Source organism: Siphateles boraxobius, unplaced genomic scaffold (genome assembly GCF_051911475.1).
Source record: "Siphateles boraxobius isolate OS27281-9 unplaced genomic scaffold, OSU_SipBor_1 56, whole genome shotgun sequence".
In the NCBI taxonomy this organism is placed as follows: Eukaryota; Metazoa; Chordata; class Actinopteri; order Cypriniformes; family Leuciscidae; genus Siphateles; species Siphateles boraxobius.
This window is the reverse complement of record NW_027509182.1, coordinates 4,661,553-4,686,340: the sequence shown is the minus strand read 5'-3', so window position 1 is coordinate 4,686,340 and position 24,788 is coordinate 4,661,553. Positions and strand designations below refer to the sequence as shown.

The window sequence follows — 24,788 nt, the reverse complement described above, 5'->3', positions numbered from 1 at the left end:
CCGTCAGACCTTCAGCCCGTGGAGGAACCTCAGTTTCTACGGACCGGTGTTCCCCTAGAACGAGTTTCCAGGCATGTTGTGTCTCCACAGATGCCTCTTCCACGGGCTGGGGCGCCATGTGCAATGGACATGCTGCCGCGGGCTCCTGGTCAGGACCCCAGCGCCTTCTGCATGTCAATTGCCTCGAGTTGCTGGCAGTACGCCTTGCCCTGCACCGTTTTCGCACGTTGCTCAAGGCTCAACACGTACTAGTCCGTTCAGACAATACCGCGACTGTCAACCGTCAGGGTGGTCTACGCTCCCGCCGTATGTCGCAACTCGCACGCCACCTCCTCTTATGGAGTCTGAAGGTCCCTTCGTGCTATCTATTTTCCGGGAGATCGGAACTTTGCAGCCGACGAGCTGTCACGGTTTCGGCCCGTTCCCGGCGAATGGCGACTCCATCCTCAGTCGGTCCAGCTATCTGGGACCAGTTCGGGGACGCACAGATACACCTGTTTGCCTCCCACGACTCATCCCATTGCACCCTGTATTACTCCCTGTCCGAGGGCACTCTCGGCACGGATGCACTGGCGCACAGCTGGCCGCGGGGCCTACGCAAATATGCGTTTCCCCCAGTGAACCTTCTTGCACGGACCTCAGCGCGATTGAACAGTGTGTTACACATAAAAAAATATACTCCGTCATTTTCTTCATACAGGACATCATTCAAACTGCAAAGTGTTTACTTATATTTGTGTACACTCGCAATAAAACACAACATTGTGTTTTTGTTAAATAAATTAAAGTAATACATCCACCCGAAATGGCACTACTTTTAAAATTAAACTAAAATGCTCACGGCTGCACGGGCATTCATAACTGTGCGCGCCCACGGTGAGGAACGAGCAGAACAGAGTGAACGTTGTTTAGTTCATTACTACTTCCATAGGAATTAATTGAAAAAGCTCGCTCTACTCTGCACCATTATTAATGTCTTGTGCGGACGTCTGTATTTTACTTCCACTTCCAAGTTAGCGATTTTAAAGCTCCCAGCGGTGTCACACGTTGATTAACCGGTGGGGAAATATTCCCATAGTATGATCACTATTATTATAAATAAATAAAATAGGCCTACCTGATTTTGAACACAAGAGGGCAGTATAGCACTATGTATGATTTGGATTGATTATGATTTTTTTTTGGACTAAACAACCATTCTGGCTGTTTTTAAACTTAAACATAATTCTTTAATTGAAAAAAATGAATAAAATGGGTTAAGTTCTAATATTTGTATAATTTTATATAAAAATAAATGGTGTATAATTACATTTTAGAAAGATATGAGACATTTCCTGATTCTTTTTTTTTTTACATTAATTTAATCCCTCACCATAGCAAAACAGTTTGAGATATTCAATATCCATTCACAATTTAGCATCTTTAATGTATTTTCATCATGTTGAAAAAATTTGGCGTGAATAAAATAAACTACTTAGGAGGAGTAGCTAAAAACTCAGAATCTGAAATCCACATTCAAACCAAAATATCTGACTTCCTCTTGGTCGTAGCTAATGACTGTAAATTAGAAAGTTGTCCGGCTCGAAGAGTACAATATACATACCGAGTTTTGTTACTGTAGATAAAACTAACCCTCCCACTTTTGTCAAAAGCATTTAGAAAGTGACACACTTCCTGCTTCCAGTTGGTGGCGCTATAACTTTGACTCACAATAGTCACATTCATTATTCGCCATAAATTTGTTTCCTCTTCACGGCCAAACCGTTCGAGATATCAAAAATCCGTCCGCCATTTAGCATCCTCAATGTGTTGACCTCAAGGTGACCGAGTTTGGCAGTAAACGGATGCAATCTCTAGGAGAAGTACTTCAAATTCCAGAGCAAGCATTCTCCAAACAACCCATAATAGCCAACTTCCTGTTGGGCTGGCGTAAAACTTGACGGAGGGAAAGTTGTTCGGCCCGATGAGATCTATATATGTACTGAGTTTCATATTAATTCATGCAAGCGTGTTTGATCTATGGACCAAGTTTTGGGGACCCCATTCAAGGGGGCGCTGTTGAGCCCCCCTGCCACGCCCAGGTACCAGCTTCAGCTCGGCCCTGATGGCCGTGGGCTCTGACCTGTGTGCAAAGTTTCAAGAGTTTTCAAGCACGTTAAGTGCCCCAAAAGCCCCTGAAACCTTGAACACCATTAAAATAATAGTCAAATTCCCCAAACCCCACACACAGAGACAGAGGGAGGGGGAGGGAGAAAATTCTCCTGAAAATTACATTTAAACCAAAATATCTGACTTTGTGTTGTTCGGAGCTAATGACTGTCAATTAGAAAGTTGTCCGGCTCGAGGAGAACAATATACAGACCGATTTTTGTTACTGTAGGTAAAACTAATACCCCATTTTTGACTAAAGGTGGCGCTAATCAGCCCCTCACCACACCCGTTTCTGAAACTTTGCACATGTCTACTGGCTAATAAATATGATGTGTCTATCGAGTTTCATGCAATTTCAAGCATGCTAAGAGTCTCAAAAGCATCAAACAAGAATATTAAAGTTTGATGCGTTGCCAAGGCAACATTATCTTAGATATTAAATAATCCTTTCACAGGTCTACATCTGGCGTGTGTTTACATTATACAGATGAAGTTTGAAGCAAATCGGGTAAAAATAAGAGTGTGATTTAAAAGCATTTTGAAAGTGACACACTTCCTGCTTTCAGTTGGTGGCGCTATGACTTTGACTCACAATAGTCACATCCATGTGACCGGCCTCTTACAACGAACACACTGCTGAAGGTTCATCAAGATCAGTTAATGTATAAAGAAGTTATAACACACTTCCTGTTTCCATTATTCGACATAAATTCGTTTCCTTGCCACGGCCAAAGCGTTCCAGATATCAAAAATCCCCTGGCAATATTTCATCCTCAATGTTTTGACTTCATGCACAACGAGTTTGGTGATGATCAGGTGGATTCCCTAGGAGAAGTGTTTCAAATTCCTGAGTGTGCGTTTCCAAACAACCCTAAATAGCCGACTTCCTGTTGGGCTGACGTAAAACTTAGAGCACGAAAGTTGTTTGGCCCGATGAGATCTATATGTGTACCGAGTTTCAGATTATTACATGCAATCGTGTTTGATATATGGACAAGTGTTCAAACCCCATTCCAGGGGGCGCTGTCGAGCCCCCCTGCCACGCCCGGGTACCAGCTTCAGCCCGGCCCTGATGGCCGGAGGTTCTGACCCCTGTGCAAAATTTCAAGAGTTTTTGAGCACGTTAAGTGCCCCAAAAGAGCCCAAAAGGTAGTAAAATAATAATAATAATAATAAAAAGAAGAATAAATATAGCTGTGATCAGCGATTACGGGCCCAACCCGGTGGCACTGCAACCCCGGTGCCTTTAGTTACCTAAAGGCACCGGGATGGTGGTGCCACCGGCTTTGGCCCTTCATCGCTGCTCAGCCGCCACCCCAGTGCCTTTAGGATTATTGTGTACGACGTGCAAAAACATAACCCTGCTTTGACTGTTGTGTGCTGTAGAGCTTGCATCAGTGTGGGCTCTGCAAAAGTGCGCATAGAGGGCACATATCAACCCCAAAGTATGCGTGAGCAACCTTCTGAAACCTAAAATGACAAATGAGACACCCTACAGACGGTCTCATGGATTTTACGGACACATGAAATAAGTACACAAGACTGAAAATTCATATGAAGTGTGCCATGTGGGACAGGGCCTATGATCGTGAACCACAATAGCCAATTATATTGATTTTGCCCGGCCATCATTTCCCATGTTTGATTTCTGTATTTGACTGATTGTTTACCGTTGCTGACTACACTGTGCCTGGCCCAATCTGGATTGTTTATTGGACTCTGATTCTTGCTGCCTGCCTCGGCCCTTTGCCTGTATACCTGGTTTGTCTCTGCCTTTTCTGTTCTGCCCTGTTTGCCATTGCTCACCCTTTCTGTCTTGACCATTCTTGATAAAAAGCTACAAATGGATCCCCCTGGCCTGACCCTGCCTCGTTACAACACATATGCTGCATCTGCTCGCTATCTGCCGAAGGCTCTGGTAGTTCCGCTTCAGCACTGATGATGTTGTAGGAATAGTGCGCTCTGTTTGGTCTGGATTATTTGAGATTTTTTATTTTATACAGAAATAAGTGATTTATAATTCAGATGAGAAAAAAGTTAGTGTTGATTAAAATGAAGGAAAACTTTGATTGTATTGATCTGAAATATAGCACATTAATTTTAAATTCATTTAGGTTCAATTACCAAATATACAATCTTAATTTAATTTAAAGCAAACAATACATTTAAATACATTTAAATACATATATGGGTTATATGAATATTTTGGAGAAAAAATAATATGTATATATATTATTAATAATAATAATATAATAATATAATATAATTGTCACAATTTCAGACTCTGTAACCTCACTCTCCAGCCATCAGAGGGCACCCTCGCCTGAATATTGATTCCCTCACCACACTACATTTCCCAATAGCCCCAGTTCTGATTCTAATCACCATGCCCAGCTGTATCTCATTTACTAGGCTTTTTAGCTGCACTGCAAGCAGCTCTCAGTGCGAAGTCTTGTTTTGCTACTGTGAACATTTCTGAGCGTTTATTTCTGTGACTGACTGATTGTTTTGTTGACCCTGCCCGTTTTGGATATCTCCCTGTCTGCTACCTGCCTCCGTTACCTCTGCTTTGTTCTGTGACCTTGACTGATTGCTGCCTGCCCTGATCTTCTGCCTGGTATTGTACTACGATTCAGCCCTGTCTTCACTGCTGTATCTGCTGGTTCTGACCTTTGCCTGTTTGACTATTCTGCTCAATAAATTAAGCTGCAAATGGATCTCTCTGATTCTGATGATTCGCAACAGAAGACTTCGCCACAGTACAGACACAGGTGACGAAGGATCCTTCGATCTCTCTCCTCTGCAGACAGATGGTAAGTGTTGATTTGCATGGGCTCGGGTTCTTCAGGGCGAGCGGGGATTGACGCTCGGGGAACTGGGACGTTGCGGAGAGCAGGAATAGTGCGTTGGCTCGCTCGGCGAGATCGTATGAGGTTGTCAATTTGAATGGTGAGGTTTATGAACTGGTCGAGGTCTTTACCCTCATCACGACAGGCTAACTCGGACTGTAGTTCGTGATTCAAGCCTCTTCGGAAGACCACTTTAAGGGTGTCGTTATTCCAGGAAGTCTGCGCAGCAAGGGTGCGAAAAGTAAGAGCATATTCAGCTGCAGTAACTTTACCCTGCGTGAGTTCAAGCAGACGATCGCCAGCACCTTTCCCCTCCTTAGAATGTTCGAAGACCTCACGAAAGCGTTGGATAAACACATTGTATGATGGAAATGCAGTTCCATCATCCCTCCACACTGCCGTTATCCAATCCAAACCCCTCCCAGTGAGTAACGAGCAGACATAGGCGATCTTACCAGCTTCGGTGGAGTACAGTGTGGATTGTTGTGCATTGACTATCGTGCCCTGAATAACATTACTGTCAAGTTCCGCTATCCACTTCCCTTGGTACCAGCCGCCCTGGAGTTGCTCCGCTCCGCGAGGTACTACACCAAACTTGATTTACGCTGTGCATATAACCTCATTCGTATCAGGGAGGGGGACGAGTGGAAGACGGCCTTCTCCACCAGCACAGGGCACTACGAATACTTGGTCATGCCTTTCGGCCTGGCGAACAGTCCTTCCATCTTCCAGTCGTTCATAAACGACGTGTTCAGAGACCTGCTTCAAAAATCAGTTATAGTATACATCGACGACATCTTGATTTACTCTGACACCCTGACTGACCATGTGCAGCATGTTCGAGCCGTTCTCCAGAGGCTTATCCAGCACCAGCTATACGCGAAACTGGAGAAGTGCGAGTTTCATCAGACTTCCACTACATTCTTGGGGTACGTCATCAGCCCAGAAGGAGTCGCCATGGACGAGGGCAAGGTCAGAGCAGTCCTAGAATGGCCACAACCTACCACCCTGAAAGAACTGCAGCGCTTCCTCGGATTTTCTAACTTTTATCGCCGCTTCATAAGAAACTTCAGTTCAGTGGCAAGCCCACTCACATCCCTGGTGAAGAAGGGAACTCATCGTCTTCCATGGAATGAGTTGGCCATCCAAGCCTTTAATCAGCTCAAGCAGCATTTCACCACAGCACCCATCCTGCACCATCCTGACCCTGAATTACCATTCGTGGTAGAAGTGGATGCTTCCAACACCGGTTTGGGAGCTGTTCTTTCTCAACGTCAGGGGTCACCACCCAAACTATATCCCTGTGCGTTTTACTCCCGCAAACTAAATGCTGCTGAGAGGAATTACGATGTGGGAGATCGAGAACTTCTAGCCATGAAGGCCGCCTTCGAAGAGTGGCGGCATTGGTTAGAGGGTGCTAATCACTCCTTTACCGTTTTCACCGACCATAAGAACCTGGAATACCTACGCACCGCCAAGAGACTGAACCCTAGACAAGCTCGCTGGTCACTGTTCTTTACCCGATTCCACTTCACAGTCACCTATCGTCCAGGTTCCAAGAACACCAAGGCAGATGCTTTATCACGTCAATGTGACCACGAGCCCACAGCACAAGATTCCAAGAAAATTATGGCCCCAGACCTCATTGTCGCTCCCATTCAGTGGGACGTTGAAACCGAGATTGAGCAAATCAACTCCCGATTAGAGATCCCGTCTGCCTGTCCACCCAACCGGGTTTATGTCCCCGATACGCTCCGGAACCAGGTCCTGGAGCACGTTCATGCTCTTCCCAGCTCTGGACATCCGGGAATAACTACCACCATTCAGCTGCTACAAAATCGCTACTGGTGGCCCTCTTTAGCTTCAGACACCACCGACTTTGTCCGACACTGCCAAATCTGCAATACCCAGAAATCTTCACGCCAACTACCTGCCGGTCTGTTACATCCTCTTCCCATTCCACAACGCCCATGGTCACATATTGCCCTCGATTTCATCACCGATCTGCCTATCTCCGAGGGTAACACCACCATCCTTACCGTTGTGGACAGGTTCTCCAAGGCCTGCCGCCTGATACCCCTGGCTAAGCTCCCTACTGCCTTACAAACGGCGGGGCACCTCTGCAACCTGGTCTTCCGATTTTACGGCCTACCCGAGGACATCGTCTCTGATAGAGGACCCCAATTCACGTCTCAAGTCTGGTTAGCCTTCTTCAAGTCCCTTCAGATCAACGTCAGTCTCACTTCAGGGTATCATCCTCAATCAAACGGGCAGGCAGAACGCATGAATCAAGAGGTCATACGATTCCTACGCTCCTACTATCAACAACATCAGGAGGACTGGAGCCGCTATTTGGTATGGGCCGAGTATGCCCAGAACTCCATTCAGAAACATTCTACCGGCATGACTCCGTTCCAGTGTATGCTGGGGTTTCAACCGCCCCTCTTTCCATGGTCAGGAGAACCCACGAATGTCCCCGCCGTGAATGACTGGTTACAACGCAGTGAAGACACTTGGAATCAAGCCCATACTCATCTTCAACCAGCCGTTCGGCGCCAGAGAGTACAAGCCGATCGACGACGTCGTCCAGGTCCGGTGTACCACCCGGGCCAATGGGTCTGTTTATCCACCCGAGACTTACGCTTGCGGCTCCCCTGTAAAAAGCTCAGTCCCAAATATGTGGGTCCATTCAAAATAACACGACAAATTACACCAGTCTCTTTCCGTCTGGCCCTACCTAACCATTACCGTATTGCTCCCACCTTCCATGTCTCACTGCTCAAACCTGCTGATGGCCCCAACGAGAGGGAGGAGGAGAGATCCCCGGAACAGAGCCCCCAACCCATTCTAGTGGAGGGCGAGGAGGCTTATCGAGTCAAGGAACTCCTAGATTCCAGGCGTCGGGGCAGCACCTTACAGTACCTGGTCGATTGGGATGGATACGGACCAGAGGAGCGTTCATGGGTCAAGGCCACAGACATTCTGGACCCCAGTCTAATCACTGACTTCCATCACGCCCATCCCAACAAACCTGCTCCCCGACCACGTGGGAGACCCCGACGTCGTCAGCCACCTCACGCCAGGAGTCGCTCGCAGGGAGGGGGCTCTGTCACAATCTCAGACTCTGTAACCTCACTCTCCAGCCATCAGAGGGCACCCTCGCCTGAATATTGATTCCCTCACCACTCTACATTTCCCAATAGCCCCAGTTCTGATTCTAATCACCATGCCCAGCTGTATCTCATTTACTAGGCTTTTTAGCTGCACTGCAAGCAGCTCTCAGTGCGAAGTCTTGTTTTGCTACTGTGAACATTTCTGAGCGTTTATTTCTGTGACTGCCTGATTGTTTTGTTGACCCTGCCCGTTTTGGATATCTCCCTGTCTGCTACCTGCCTCCGTTACCTCTGCTTTGTTCTCTGACCTTGACTGATTGCTGCCTGCCCTGATCTTCTGCCTGGTATTGTACTACGATTCAGCCCTGTCTTCACTGCTGTATCTGCTGGTTCTGACCTTTGCCTGTTTGACTATTCTGCTCAATAAATTAAGCTGCAAATGGATCTCTCTGATTCTGATGATTCGCAACAATAATATATATATATATATATATATATATATATATATATATATATATATATATATATATATATATTATATATAATATATCCAAAAAGACAAGGCCTTAAACTTAAGTTTGAACAAGTGTTTTGTCAAAACACTTTTGTCAAAAGCATTTAGAAAGTGACACACTTCCTGCTGCCAGTTGGTGGCGCTTTAACTTTGACTCACAATAGTCACATCCATGTGATCCGCCTCTTACAGCGAACACACTGCTGAAGTTTAATCAAGATCAGTTAAAGTTTGCTGAAGTTATAACACACTTCCTGTTTCCATTATTCGCCATAAATTCGTTTCCTCGCCACCCGCCAAACCGTTCGAGATATCAAAAATCCGTCCGCAATTTAGCATCCTCAATGTGTTGACCTCAAGGTGACCGAGTTTGGCAGTAAACGGATGCAATCTCTAGGAGAAGGACTTCATATTCCAGAGCAAGCGTTCTCCAAACAACCCATAATAGCCGACTTCCTGTTGGGCTGGCGTAAAACTTGACCGAGAGAAATTTGTTCGGACCGATGAGATCTATATGTGTACTGAGTTTCATATTAATTCATGCAAGCGTGTTTGATCTATGGACCGAGTTTTGGGGACCCCATTCAAGGGGGCGTTGTTGAGCCCCCCTGCCACGCCCGGGTACCAGCTTCAGCTCGGCCCTGATGGCCGTGGGCTCTGACCTGTGTGCAAAGTTTCAAGAGTTTTCAAGCACGTTAAGGGCCCCAAAAGCCCCTGAAACCTTGAACACCATTAAAAATATATATAAATATAGCTGCGAGCAGCGATTACGGGCCCAAGCCGGTGGCACCGCAACCCCGGTGCCTTTAGTTACCTAAAGGCACCGGAGTGGCGGTGCCGCCGGCTTTGGCCCTTCATCGCTGCTCGCAGCTATATTTATATATATATATATATATATATATATATATATATATATATATATATATATATAAACAAGCCGGTGGCACCGCCACCCCGGTGCCTTTGGGGTTACTGTGCATGACGGGCAATAACGTAACCCCGCTTTGACCTTTGAGAAGATGTGTGCTGTAGAGCTTGCATTGGTGTGGGCTCTGCAAAAGTGTGCATTGAGGGCACATATCAACCACAAAGTATGCGTGAGCAACCTTCTGAAACCTAAAATGAAAAATGAGACACCCTACGGTCTCATGGACTTAATGGACACATGAAATAAGTACACAAGTTTGAAAGTTATATGAAGTGTGCCAAGACAGAATATTTGCCTGATCTGATTAGAAAAATAGTTTGTGTGTGTGTGTGTGTGTGTGTGTGTGTGTGTGTGTGAGGCGTGATTGAACAATGTAGACATAAAAACATACTCCGTCCTTTTGTTCATACAGGACATTATTCAAACTGCAAAGTGTTTACTTATATTTGTGTACAATCGCAATAAAACACAACATTGTGCTTTTGTCAAACTGTACTGCTAAACTACAACTGTCACCCAACCAAAATCTCTTACACACACACACACACACACACACACACACACACACACACACACACACACACACACACACACACACACACACACACACACACACACCACACATAGTTTAAAAGCAAAAAAATCTTTTGGACATTCATCATATTGCATTGGTTTTCATTTCTTGTCCTCGAACAGAGCCCTAATCTGTTTATTTTTTCAGTTACACATTCTACATTGATTAAAAAAGAAAAATCAAATGTGTTTTTATTTTATACATAAATAAATAATCTATCATTCAGATGAGAATAAAGTTAGTGTTAGTTCAAATTTTAAGGAAAACAAATATATGATCTGAAATATAGCACATTCATTTAAAATTCATTCAGGTTCAATTACCAAACATACAAATCTCAATGTAATTTAAAGCAAACAATACATTTAAAATATATGGGTTGTATGCTATTTTTTTTATATAAAAAGATATATATCCAAAAAGACAAGGCCTAAACTTTAACAAGGGTTAAACAATCACTGTAACAGACACAATCACACACACACACACACACACACACACACACACACACACACACACACACACACACACACACACACACACACGTCAAATCACTTACATTTTAGATGCAATATTGACTTTTTTTCTGTTTCAGCAGCGAAAATAGTTAAACAAAGATCACAGCAGAACCATCGAGGATCTCACAGCAACGCGTTCTCATTACTGAATGATTCAGCATTTTGAACGAATCGGTTGACTCAAAGATTCAACGACCAATCCATAATCTGTCTCATTCATGAATGACTCAGCCGTTCGAACGAATCGTTTGAACGAATGAATCAATGACTCGTTCATTAAGACGGTCGCCTGGCGACACCTAATGACGGTTTAGTGATATGTTTAAAAGTATCATTCTTTCCAACGATTGTTAATTAACTCATATTTGAAACATAAGCTATATATATATATATATATATATATATATATATATATATATATATATATATATATATATATATATACACACATGTATACACAAAAATAAAATAAAAACACATTTGAAGCGTGTTTGCTTACTAAATTGTGAGCTGAACGAAAGTTGCAGCAAAGATCAGCAACAGGAGTCAAAATTCATTAATCACGAGAGTGAAGAGCTGACTGAAAAAAATGATGACGGAATATTTTGTGTAAACGCGCCTATTTAAGCGAATCTGTCATTTACTCATTTGTTGTTGTGTTTTACCTGAAAACCGGAAACAATCGGCCCCCGATATGGTGCTAATTTTAAAGTGACACTAAAAAGTATGCGGCTGCACTGGCATTCATAACGGTGCACGTCCATGGCGACGAGCGAGCAGAACAGAACGAACGTTTTTTCATTTCTACTTCCATAGAAATTCATTCGAGCGCACTGCGAGCGCCACCACTATAAATGTCCGTGCGGACGTCCTTATACTTTACTTTCACTTTTATATTAGCGATTTAAAAGGCCTCGCTGGTGTCTAACGTCGATTAACCGGTGGGAAAAGATCCTCACAGCCACATACCTAATATATTTATATTTAATTACAATAGCCATACCTGATAAAAAAGTTTTATGTACTGAGTTGATATCATTTTGGACACAAGAGGGCAGTATAGCCCTTTGTATTACTTGATGTATTTATTTTTTAACTGAATAGCACATTCTGGCTGTTTTTAAACTTGTACATTACTCTTAAATTGAAAACAAGAATAAAATGGGTTTAGTTCTGATATTTGTGTAATTTTATCTAGAAATAAATGGTGTATAATTAATTTTTTAGAAGATATGAGGCTTTTAGTGTTTACTTTTTTGACATGACTTTAATCCCTCGCCATAGCAAAACAATTTGAGATATTCAATAGCCATTCACAATTTAGCTTCTTTAATGTATTTTCATCATGTTGAAAAAGTTTGGTGGGAATTGAATAAACCACTTAAGAGGAGTGGGTAAAAAATCAGAGGCTGATTTTGCCAAAAATCCACATTAAGACCAAAATAGCCCACTTCCTGTTGGGCTGGCTTAAAGTTGTTTGGCCCGATGAGATCTATATGTGTACCGAGTTTCATAATATTACATGCAAGTGTGTTTAATTTATGGACCAAATTTTCTGACCAAGTTTATGGACCAAGTTAATTTAATTAATAAACTAATTATATAAAACTATTTTCAATGCACTACAATTCAACTGGTTATATGCCTTTACTTATTAATACAACTTATTTAAAAAATACAAGGCGTAAGACATTTATTTTCTTTTTTAATGCAGGCCAGACCAAACAGCAGTGAAATGGTTAATCTAGCCCCCCTCCCCCTCCCCACACTCACAGACACACACACACACAGAGACGTAGGCTCAGAGAGAGAGAGACATAAAATGACAATTTTCAAACCAAAATATCTGACTTCCTGTTGGTTGGAGCTATTGAGTGTAAATTAGAAAGTTGTCTGGCTGGAGGAGAACAATACACATACCGATTTTTATTACTGTAGATAAAATTAATCCCCCCACTTTTGACAAAAGGTGGCGCTACTGAGCCCCTCACCACGCCCGTTTCTGAAACTTTGCACATGTCTACTGGCTAATAAATGTGATCTGTCTGTCGAGTTTCATGCAATTTTAAGCAATTTCAGGCATGCTAAGAGTCTCAAAAGCATCCAAAAAGAATATTAAAGTTTGATGCGTTGCCATGGCACCAGTATCTAAGATATCAATAATCCTTTCACAGGTCTACATCTGCCGTGTATTTACATTATACAGATGAAGTTTGAAGCAAATCGGGTTAAAATAAGAGGGTGATTTCAAAGCATTTTGAAAGTGACACACTTCCTGCTGCCAGTTGGTGGCGCTATAACTTTGACTCACAATAGTCACATCCATGTGATCGGCCTCTTACAACGAACACACTGCTGAAGTTTCATTAAGATCAGCTAATGTATGCTGAAGTTATAACACACTTCCTGTTTCACGTTTCTCGCCATAAATTCGTTTCCTCGCCACGGCCAAACCGTTCGAGATATCAAAAATCCCCTGGCAATTTTTCTTCCTCAATGTCTTGACTTCATGCTGACCGAGTTTCGTGGCATTTCTTTGAATTCTCTAGGAGAAGTGCTTTAAATTCCATTGCATGCGTTTTACAAACAAACAACCCTAAATAGCCGACTTCCTGTTGGGCTGGGGTGAAAAGTAAGAGCATGAAGTACATATGAACCGATGAGATCTATATGTGTACCGAGTTTCATATTATTACATGCAAGCGTGTTTGATTTATGGACCAAGTTTTCGGACCCCGTTCCAGGGGGCGCTGTCGAGCCCCCCTGCCACGCCCGGGTACCACCTTCAGCCCGGCCCTGATGGCCGCGGGTTCTGACCTGTGTGCAAAGTTTCAAGAGTTTTCGTGCACGTTAAGAGCCCCAAAAGTGCCCGAATAGTCGTTAGAATAATAATAATAAATATAGCTGCGAGGAGCGATTACGGGCCCAAGCCGGTGGCACCGCAACCCCGGTGCCTTTAGTTACCTAAAGGCACCGGGGTGGCGGTACCGCCGGCTTTGGCCCTTCATCGCTGCTCGCAGCTATATTTATATATATATATATATATATATATATATATATATAAAGCCGGTGGCACCGCCACCCTGGTGCCTTTAGGGTTATTGTGCACGACGTGACACAAAATATCTGCTGGCTATCTGCCGAACGGCTCTGGTAGTTCCGCTTCAGCACTGATGATGTTGTAGAAATAGTGCGCTCTGGTTGGTCTGGATTATTCGGGATTTTTTATTTTATACAGAAATAAGTTATTTATAATTCAGATGAGAATAAATTTAGTGTTGATTAAAATGAAGGAAAACAAATATATTGATCTGAAATGTAGCACATTAATTTTAAATTTATTTAGGTTCAATTACCAAACATACAATCTTAATTTAATTTAAAGCAAACAATACATTTAAAAGATATGGGTTGTATGCACTTTTTTTTAATAAAAAAAGATATATATCCAAAAAACAAGGCCTTAAAGGGTTAAACTCTTGTCACTGTAACAGACACAATCTCTCTCTCTCACACACACACACACACACACACACACACACACACACACACACACACACGTCAAGTCACTTCCATTTTAGATGCAATATTGAATAAGCAGAAAATTCGGATTTTCTGCTCTGAAAATATAAATAAGCATAAAAATTGAATAAGCACTTTTAATATTCTAAACAGAATAAGCACTAGTCGCTAATGAATAAGTACTAGTACTTAATGGAATAGATACTAGTATCTAAAAAATAAGTACTAGTAGCATGAAAATAGAGACTAGTAGGTTAAAATGATAAAATGTTAAAACGGCTTGCCATATTGGCTCAGAGAGAGAGAGAGAGAAAATGACCTTTTAGATACTAGTACCTATTAATAGATACTAGTATTTATTCAATAAATACTAGTACTAAGTCATTAGATACTAGTACCTATTAAATAGATACCAGTACTTATTCATTAGCTACTAATACGTATTCAAAAGAATATCTAAAGAATAGGCACTAGTATCTAAAGAATAGGCACTAGTACTAAAGAATAAGTACTAGTCGCTAATGAATAAGTACTAGTACTTAATGGCATAGATACTAGTATCTAAAAAATAAGTACTAGAAGCATGAAAATAGAGACTAGTAGGTTAAAATGATTAAATGTTAAACGGCTTGCCATATTGGCTCAGAGAGAGAGAGAGAGAGAGAGAAAATGACCATATTCAAACCAAAATATCTGACTTCCTCTTGGTCTGAGCTAATGACAGTTAATTAGAAAGTTGTCCGGCTTGATCTGAACAATATGCGTACCGAGTTTTATGATTGTAGGTAAAACTATAAAACTAACCCACCCACTTTTGTCAAAAGGTGGCGCTACTGAGTCCCTGCACCATGCCCGTTTCTGAAACTTTGCACATGTCTACTGGCTAATAAATGTGATCTGTCTGTCGAGTTTCATGCAATTTCAAGCAATTTCAGGCATGCTAAGAGTCTCAAAAGCATCCAAAAAGAATTTTAAAGTTTGATGCGTTGCCACGGCAACAGTATCAAAGATATCAATAATCCTTTCACAGGTCTACATCTGCCGTGTATTTACATTATACAGATGAAGTTTGAAGCAAATCGGGTTAAAATAAGAGGGTGATTTCAAAGCATTTTGAAAGTGACACACTTCCTGCTGCCAGTTGGTGGCGCTATAACTTTGACTCACAATAGTCACATCCATGTGATCGGCCTCTTACAACGAACACACTGCTGAAGTTTCATTAAGATCAGCTAATGTATGTTGAAGTTATAACACACTTCCTGTTTCACGTTTCTCGCCATAAATTCGTTTCCTCGCCACGGCCAAACCGTTCGAGATATCAAAAATCCCCTGGCAATTTTTCATCCTCAATGTCTTGACTTCATGCTGACCGAGTTTCGTGGCATTTCTTTGAATTCTCTAGGAGAAGTACTTTAAATTCCATTGCATGCGTTTTACAAACAACCCTAAATAGCCGACTTCCTGTTGGGCTGGGGTAAAAAGTAAAAGTACAAAGGATATATAAACCGATGAGATCTATATGTGTACCGAGTTTCATATTATTACATGCAAGCGTGTTTGATTTATGGACCAAGTTTTCGGACCCCGTTCCAGGGGGCGCTGTCGAGCCCCCCTGCCACGCCCGGGTACCACCTTCAGCCCGGCCCTGATGGCCGCGGGTTCTGACCTGTGTGCAAAGTTTCAAGAGTTTTCGTGCACGTTAAGAGCCCCAAAAGTGCCCGAATAGTCGTTAGAATAATAATAATAATAATAATAATATTTATTAAATACACATGGTAAAAACTCTAATATTAAATTTATAAAATTCAGTTTCAGTTTTTTTTCAGTTTCAGTTTATAACAGTATCAAAAGCAGAAGACCAATCTAACATAAGAGGAAAAGGACGCAAGGTCTAACTAGGACCAAGGAGCAGGAGCTAGACCTTGGGTCCTTTTCCTCAGATTTTTGTGTCCTGTTCAGTGAGCACTAACTAGGCTGAAGCGCAAGTGACTCCTTTCTACAAATCTAACATAACTAAAATGACGGAATATCCTGAGTCTGTACCCATATAAATATCATTGAGAACTCTTGTAAGAGCAGTTCCCCTTCAGGGACTACCGCTGCGTGAAATCGCAGTGGGAACGCCCTCAGCGTGACGCGTCTGAAGCATGAATGAAATCAGTCAATGGAGAGAATGAGCGTACGGCGAGTGACGTCATCGACCAGGAAGCTATAAATATCCCCTGAGTACACAACACGCCAGCTTTTAGTTACTTCAGCAGCTCTGTGTGTGTCTGAATCTGTCGATTGTGTTTGTCTGTTTTGTCAGGAGTTTTCACTATATATATTTTATATAAAAAAACCAATATGAGCGAGCAGTATAAGAAGTGTGTTCCTCCCTGTACTCGGCACATCACGGGTGGGGATTCACACGAGCTAAGTGTGGCTTGTTTGGGAGTGCAGCAATGCCCAGTCGGCTCTCGAGGGAGTCGATTGTCAGCATTGCGAGCGTTTTCCCTTGAGAACTCTGCGCTCGCGGCGATCGCTCTTCGAGGAGAGTGATTTGCTGCGAGCTCCCCGAGGCTGGGGTCCCGCTTCTGTTGAGGCAGAGCGGCGGCGCTTGTCTTGGGGCTCGCAGATGGATCTCGCTGGCGACGTTGAGACGGGCTCCGCCCTATCTCAGCTATCTCCGACGAGATCTAGTGCCTCTCACCCGGCTCTGGAAGTACGCGCTGCGGCGGTTACTTCTGCCCGGGTGGAGGCACATGATGATGTTGAATTGAGATTTTCCAGTTCTGAGGAGCTGGATGTCGAAAGTTTATTATCAGAGAAAACTAGTTTATCACATTATACTGCAAATGAAGAAGGTTTGATGGATGTATTATCTCGGGCTGTTGAAAAGCTAAAAAATAAAAAAATAAAAAAATAACAGTATCGAGTGGCCAGCTGATAGACAGGTTTCTAGAATTAAAAGCAATCTAGATGATAGATTTCAGTCTGCACGACCTCAACCTTCTAGCCGGTGCTTACCGTTCTTCCCAGATCTTCATGCTGAGGTTTCAAAGACCTGGGTTAGACCGGTTTCAAGCAGAATTTACACAAATCAGTCCAATGCTTATGGTAACATTGTTGGTGCTAAATCTGCTGGTTATGTGACGATACTGTAGGCGGAGGAGACGCTTGCGAGCTATCTCTCTCCTGCTTCATCGTCTTCACTTAAAGCACCGGCTCTTCCACCAAAAAATAAATAAATAAATAAATATATATACCTCTGTGCTGGTGGGGAAGGCTTACTCGGTGGCTCGGCAGGCGGCTGCATGTTTGCATACGATGACTTTTATGCAGGCTTTTCAGGCCGACCTGCTCAAAGGAAATCTGAGGGGGGTCCCCGCCGAGAGAGACTTGCGTTCACCTCCCTTAAGGGTGCCCTGTCTCTCCCGGCGCCCTCAGGGGCCCGTCCTACTAACCCTGCCGAAACAGGGCGTAGAAGGGTCTGGCGAGTGCTTTCCCGAGGGACGCTCGCCGCCTCTAAGGAGGGTTCTAGTGTGTTCAGACCAGTCGTTCCCTGCCGGTGCGCCGTTACAGGGCACTGTGTCTGTCAAGCAGAATGTTCAACCAGAGCAAAGTCTTTCGTCGAGTTCGTCTTCAAAAAGAGCACAGCAGAAGCGTAGTGTCACGTCTCGTGCCCCCCTGCAGAGAAACTGGAGGGACGAGGCGGGGTGCTCTCCGGCGCGGCCTTCTCGGGGCAGGACTGATCTGAGGACAGTCATTGTCGCCAGAAAGGCCGCGTCGAAAAAGTCCTGACGGGCTGAACGTCAGGACTCTGAGGGTGGTCCCCATCGGGAAAAACTTGAGTTCACCGCACAAAAACACGGTGCCCTGTCTTTCTCGATGCCCTCAGGGGTCTGTTCTACTAACCCTGCCTATACAGGGCGTAGAGAGACTCGGCGAGCGATTTCCCGAGGGACGCTCGCCCCCTCCAAGGAGGGTTGTGGAGTGCTCAGACCAGCTGTTTCCTGCCAGTATGTTACAGGGCGCTGTGTCTGTCACTCGGGATGTTCATCCGGAGGCCAGCCTCGAGAGGCTGGTTCCCTTAGTAGAGTTCCTGCCGGAATGGGTCCCCCACCCAGCAGGGAGTTAGGATACTACTTCATCGAAAAAAAAAAATCCTGACGTGCTGAACGTCAGGGTTCTGAGGGTGGTCCCTATCGTGAAAGACCTGAGTTCACTGCACAAGAACACGGTGCCCTGTGTTTTCCGATGCCCTCAGTGGTCTGCTCTACTAACCCTGCCTTCACAGGGCGTAGAGAGACTCGGCGAGCGATTTCCCCAGGGACGCTCGCCCCCTCCGAGGAGGGTTGTGGAGTGCCCAGACCAGCTGTTCCCTGCCAGTACGTTACAGGGCGCTGTGTCTGTCACTGGGGATGTTCAAATCAGATCCGAGGACTGGTTTGTCATGATAGATCTAAAGGACGTTTACTTCCATGTATCTATCCTCCCTCAACACAGGAAGTTCCTGAGGTTCGCTTTCGGGGGCGAAGCGTACCAATATCGGGTTCTTCCGTTCGGCCTAGCACTGTCACCCCGAACATTCACGAAGTGTACGGATGCTGCTATAGCCCCGCTGAGGTTACAGGGCATCCGCTTTCTGTACTATATAGACGATTGCTTGATTCTAGCTCAATCGGAACAACAGGCGGTTCGGCACCGAGATGTCGTTCTTGCTCATATCAAGTGACTGGGGCTGAGGCTCAACGCCAAAAAGAGTGTTCTTTCTCCATTACAGAGAACCACTTTTCTAGGTGTAGTGTGGGATTCAACGACGATGCAGGCACGATTGTCACCTGCTCGTATTGCTTTGATTCTCGCTGCAGTAGATCAGGTCAAGCTAGGCCAGTCATCCACTGTAAAACAGTTCCAGAGACTGCTAGGTCTCATGGCAGCTGCGTCCAACGTGATACCTCTTGGCCTCTTGCACATGAGACTGTTACAGTGGTGGCTCAGGACCAAGGGATTCTCCCCGAGGGGAAATCCGCTTCGCATGATCGTGAGTTTGCGACGGTGTCATCACGCCCTGATCATGTGGAAAGATCCTTGGTTTTTGTCCCAAGGCCCTGTGTTAGGAGCTCCTTGTCGTCGCGTTATGCTAATGACAGAATGCCTCTCTCACGGGTGGGCTCAGGGTCTGTGGGAGGACCATCATCGTCTGTGGCACTTAAACTGCCTAGAGATGTTGGCGGTGTTTCAGGCTCTGAAACACTTCCTCCCAGACCTAAGGGGCCACCATGTTCTTGTCCAGACAGACAACACATCGGTGGTTTCTTATATCAACCATCAGGGGGGTTTGCGTTCTCGCCCGCTTTACAAACTGGCACGTCAGATCCTTCTATGGTCCCAGGGGAAAATTCTTTCTCTGAGAGCTTTTATCTCCCGGGGTATTTAAATCAGGGGGCAGACATCCTGTTAAGACAGGGGTCGAGGCCCGGGGAATGGAGTCTTCACCCCGAGGTAGTGGAACTCCTATGGAAACATTTCGGTCTTGCCGAGGTAGACCTATTTGCTTCTCGAGAAACATCACACTGCCCGCTGTGGTTCTCTCTCAGCCATCCAGCCCCGCTGGGGTTGGATGCGATGGTACATCCGTGGCCGAGGTCACGCTTGTACGCTTTTCCCCCGATCGCTCTGCTCCCAGGAGTTCTGGAGAGGGTTCGCCGGGACGGGCTCAGTCTCCTGCTAATAGCCCCGTTCTGGTCGGCCCGGGTATGGTTTGCGGACCTAGTGTCTCTCCTCAACGGCTCTCCCCTAGAGATACCGATCAGGAGAGATCTGCTCTCTCAGGCGAGTGGGTCGATCCTTCACCCCCGTCTAGAGCTATGGAGGCTGTGGGCTTGGCCTCTGAGGGGGCCCAGCTCATAGATTCTGGTCTCTCGGCTGAGGTCGTTGAGACCATCCTCCGATCCAGAGCTCCCTCCACGAGGAAGTTATATGCCGCGAGGTGGAAACTTTTCACCTCTTGGTGTGGAGAGCGCCAGCAGGACCCAGTTAACTGCCCGGTTGGTACAGTCCTGGATTTCCTGCAGGACCGTCTCTCCACAGGGTTATCCCACTCCACACTGAAGGTGTATGTGGCGGCCTTAGCTGCTTACCACACCCCTTCAAGTGGAGGTTCCCTCGGGAAACACCCGCTTATGTCTCGCTTCCTTCGTGTCACCTTGAGGCTGAGGCCTGCAGTTCGCACAAGGGTACCAGCTTGGGATCTGGCCGTCATCTTAGAAGGTCTCTCCCTTGCTCCTTTCGAGCCCATCGAGGAAGTTTCGGAAAAGTTTCTTACTCTAAAGACTATCCTTCTTCTCGCTATCTCATCTCTAAAAAGAATTGGAGATATTCAAGCACTTTCGGTGGCTCCCTCGTGCCTGGAATTTGCTCCTGGTTGGTTAAGGCCTTTCTCTTTCCGAGACCAGGTTATGTTCCTAAGGTTCCAACTGTTTCAGTTAGACCTATAGTTCTGCAGGTTTTCTGTCCTCCGCCTTTTCTGACGTCAGACCAGGAGAAAATTAATTTGCTGTTCCCAGTTTGGGTTTTGATGCTTACGTCCACAGAGCTGCCCTGTGGAGGAGATCAGAACAAATGTTCGTCTGTTTGGGTCACCTAAGAAAGGGTGTCCTGCATCTAGAAAAAGGATGAGCAAGTGGGTGGTCGAGGCCATCCCACTTGCTTATGGTTCGGCCCATCAGCCTTCACTTTGGCTGTAAGGGCTCATTCCACCCGGAGTATGGCTGCTTCTACAGCTCTTCTTTCAGGAGCTTCTCTTCAGGACGTTTGTGATGCGGCAGGCTGGTCCTCACCGCACACTTTCGTTAGATTTTATTCCCTCGATCTTAGCTCCACTCCCGGGGCTCAGGTTCTCTCGTCGGTTTGTGTCTCCTAATGACACACGACGGGGATTTGGTCGTATGGGGATGTGGGTATTGCGTTCCCACTGCGATTTCACGCAGCGGTAGTCCCTGAAGGGGAACGTCCCGGGTTACGTATGTAACCCTAGTTCCCCGAAGGGACGGACGCTGCGTGTCCTGCCATACTCTCGGCATCCCCTTGGGTCGCTGCTTCAGTAACTTTTAAGCTGGCGTGTTGTGTACTCAGGGGATATTTATAGCTTCCTGGTCGATGACGTCACTCGCCGTACGCTCATTCTCTCCATTGACTGATTTCATTCATGCTTCAGACGCGTCACGCTGAGGGCGTTCCCACTGCGATTTCACGCAGCGTCCGTCCCTTCGGGGAACTAGGGTTACATACAATATTAAATGTTAAAAAATAAAGTATATATATATGTATATATATATGTATATATATATATATATATATATATATATATATATATATATATATATATATATATATATATATATATATACACTGAAGAAAATTATAAATGCAACACTTTTGTTTTTGCCCCCATTTTTCATGAGCTGAACTCAAAGATCTAAGACTTTTTCTATGTACACAAACGGCCTATTTCCCTCAAATATTGTTCACAAATCTGTCTAAATCTGTGTTAGTGAGCACTTCTCTGTTGCTGAGATAATCCATCCACCTCACAGGTGTGGCATATCAAGATGCTGATTAAACAGTATGATTATTGCACAGGTGTGGATAATATTGGCAAAGGAGAAGTGCTCACTTATACAGATTCAGACAGATTTGTGAACAATATTTGAGAGAAATAGGCCTTTTGTGTACACAGAAAAAGTCTTAGATCTTTGAGTTTCTTGCAAAAACAAAAGTGTTGCGTTTATAATTTTGTAAAGTGTATATACAGTGGGTAGAGAGTATAGAAAAGAATCACCCCCCTTTAAAATAATCACATTTTGTTGCTTTGCAGCCTGAAATGAAAATGGACAAAAATAATTTTTGTTTTATTCAGGTGTATTTACAACTTATAACATCCAAGTGAAAGATATAATACCAACTTGTCAGAATTTTCTTTTACAAATTAAAAAACAGAATCACTGAGTTGGAAAAAGAATCACCCCCCTCCTAAAAATGACTTGTTGTAAACCCAACCAGGTGTAGTTAATCACCTTCTCAATAGCACACAAAGCCAATTGACTTTCAAATGTGATCAGCTGTGGTCATTTTGATTAGCTCAGCATGAAACAAGCTTTTCCTGAAGCATTTCAGTCGTTGGTAGTGCAACTGAAGAAAACAATCAACAATGGGTGGCAAGGCATTGTCAAAAGATCTCCGGGATAAAGTTGTGGACAAGTCAGGAGATGGATACAAAAAAATTTCAAAGGCTTTATCAGTGCCCAGAAGCACAGTGAAGTCTATTATTAAGAAGTTGAAGGTATTTGGTACAACACAGTCCTGGGTCAGGACGTCGCTCCAAACTGGATGAAAGAGTCAGGAGGAAACTGGTCAGAGAGGCTACCAAGAGGCCTACAGCAACTCTGAAGTAGTTGCAGGAATTCATGACAAAGAGTGGTCATTGTGTGCATGTGTCAACAATATCACAAATTCTCCACAAATGTGGCTTGTATGGGAGGGTTGCAAGAAAAAAGCCACTCCTTAAGAGAGGCCACATGCAGTCACAACTGAGCTTTGCCAAAACACACCTTGGAGATTCTAAGGCCACGTGGAAAAAGGTGTTATGGTCAGATGAGACTAAAATTGAATTATTTGGCCTCAACGGCAAACGATATTTCTGGCGAAAATCCAATACAGCTCACCATCCAAATAACACCATTCCTACAGTAAAGCATGGAGGTGGTAATATCATGTTATGGGGTTGTTTCTCTGCAGCAGGGACTGGAGCACTAGTCAGGATAGAAGGAAAAATGGATGGGGCAAAATACCGTCAAATTCTTGAGGAAAATCTGCTGCTCTCTGCCAGAAAGTTGCCAATGGGAAGAAGATTTACCTTCCGACATGACAATGACCCAAAGCACACAGCAAAACTGACCACACAGAGGTTGAAGGAGAAAAAGGTGAATGTCCTTGCATGGCGTAGTCAGAGCCCAGACTTAAACCCCATTAAAAATCTGTGGAATGACTTGAAGACAGCAGTCCACAAACAGTCACCATCAAATTTAACTGAACTTGAGCAGTTCTGCAAAGAAGAGTGGTCAAATATTGCAACGTCTAGATGTGCAAAGTTAGTAGAGACATATCCCAACGGACTAAAGGCTGTAATTAAAGCAAAAGGTGTTTCAACAAAGTACTGAAACAAGGGGGTGATCCTTTTTCCAACTCAGTGATTATGTTATTTGATTTTTTAGAATTTTTTCTGATATGTTGGTGTTATATCTTTCACTTGGATGTTATAAGTTGCACTGAGTAAATACAGCTGAATGAAACAAAAACTGTGTCTGTCTTAATTTTAGGCTGCAAAGCAACAAAATGTGATTATTTTAAAGGGGGGTGATTCTTTTCTATACCCACTGTAAATATCCACTCAGCCCCCTCTTGTATTTATATATCCTTTATTTATTTAAAAAAAAAATCCAGAGGAATTTTGTGTACAGAATTATGTCAGGACAATCATCCACAATGTCAATCATCCACAATGTCAAATATGAGGACTCTATATAAAATAGCTGATTAGAGAACATGGAAGTTTTCAGTAGTTAAAAATTTAAAAAACAACTTTTACTATGCATACAAATGCAAATATATTATCTATACAAATTTTAAAGAATAGGCCTACATAATTGCTTGCTGTCTCGGGGAGAGAGTGCAAATGGCAAAGCCGTTTGATTTGCGATTGCACTGCGTCCTTATTTCATTCATAAAGTTTACACTCATTCGTGTATCATATCGTACAAGATTTAAGACCTTTAAATAGAAATATATCAAATTGTAGAAAATGTGTATGATGTAGTAGTTTAGGAGATATTACTCTTGTCCAAGCTCTGATTTCTGAGATAAGCCCTGAGACGTCAACAGTGAGACGGCAAATCAACTATTTGATTTGCAATCATGTGTTGCTCATTTCATTCATAAAGTTTACACTCCTTCATATGTTTATCTATGATATCATGCTATGCTATCCACTGGCTCACCTGTTTTTCAGTAGAAGCCATTATTCTCTTACAAAAAGGTATTCGGATATGGGCACATCCCTAATAATATTTCACAGTAGTATTGTTGACTGTATTTTTGAACAAATAAATGCAGCTTTTTTAAACTTTTCATCAATGTACCATGCAGCATGTGTACCGCTAGGCCTATAGTTTTTTTTTAGAACAACATTTGTATTCAGGTTCTCCCATTGAATATATTTCATTATTAATTTATTTATCTGACAAGTATTATTGTTGTTATGGTCCTCAGTAAATAATTGAACTTGTCTTTTCTAAACTTATTGTGTGTATGTGTCTATTTTGCAGGTGGTGGGGGAGTGGCGTTTCAGTAAGATCCATTGTGACATTTTCGTCACATTGGACGTCATGATGTGCACGGCGAGCATTCTTAATCTTTGTGCTATTAGTATTGACAGGTAGGTTCTTCTATCAGTTCTATCCCAGGGGTGGGGTGGGGTGTGGGGGTGGGGTGTGCAGGTATAGAATTGACATGAAATTGACATGTTGGATCCTGTTGATGGAAACAGCTGTGCTAGCCTCCAGATGTTGTTTAAA

General features: G+C 43.8%; 1 protein-coding gene across 1 annotated transcript in view; it reads left to right on the top strand.

Moving 5' to 3' along the window:
• drd2b (dopamine receptor D2b) overlaps positions 1–24,788 on the top strand; it is a 231,374-nt gene that overhangs the window by 185,364 nt on the left and 21,222 nt on the right. The window contains exon 3 of the mRNA XM_077206507.1: positions 24,540–24,649. Within this exon, the coding sequence (XP_077062622.1) occupies positions 24,540–24,649 (110 nt within the window). The remainder of the gene's footprint in view (positions 1–24,539; positions 24,650–24,788) is intronic.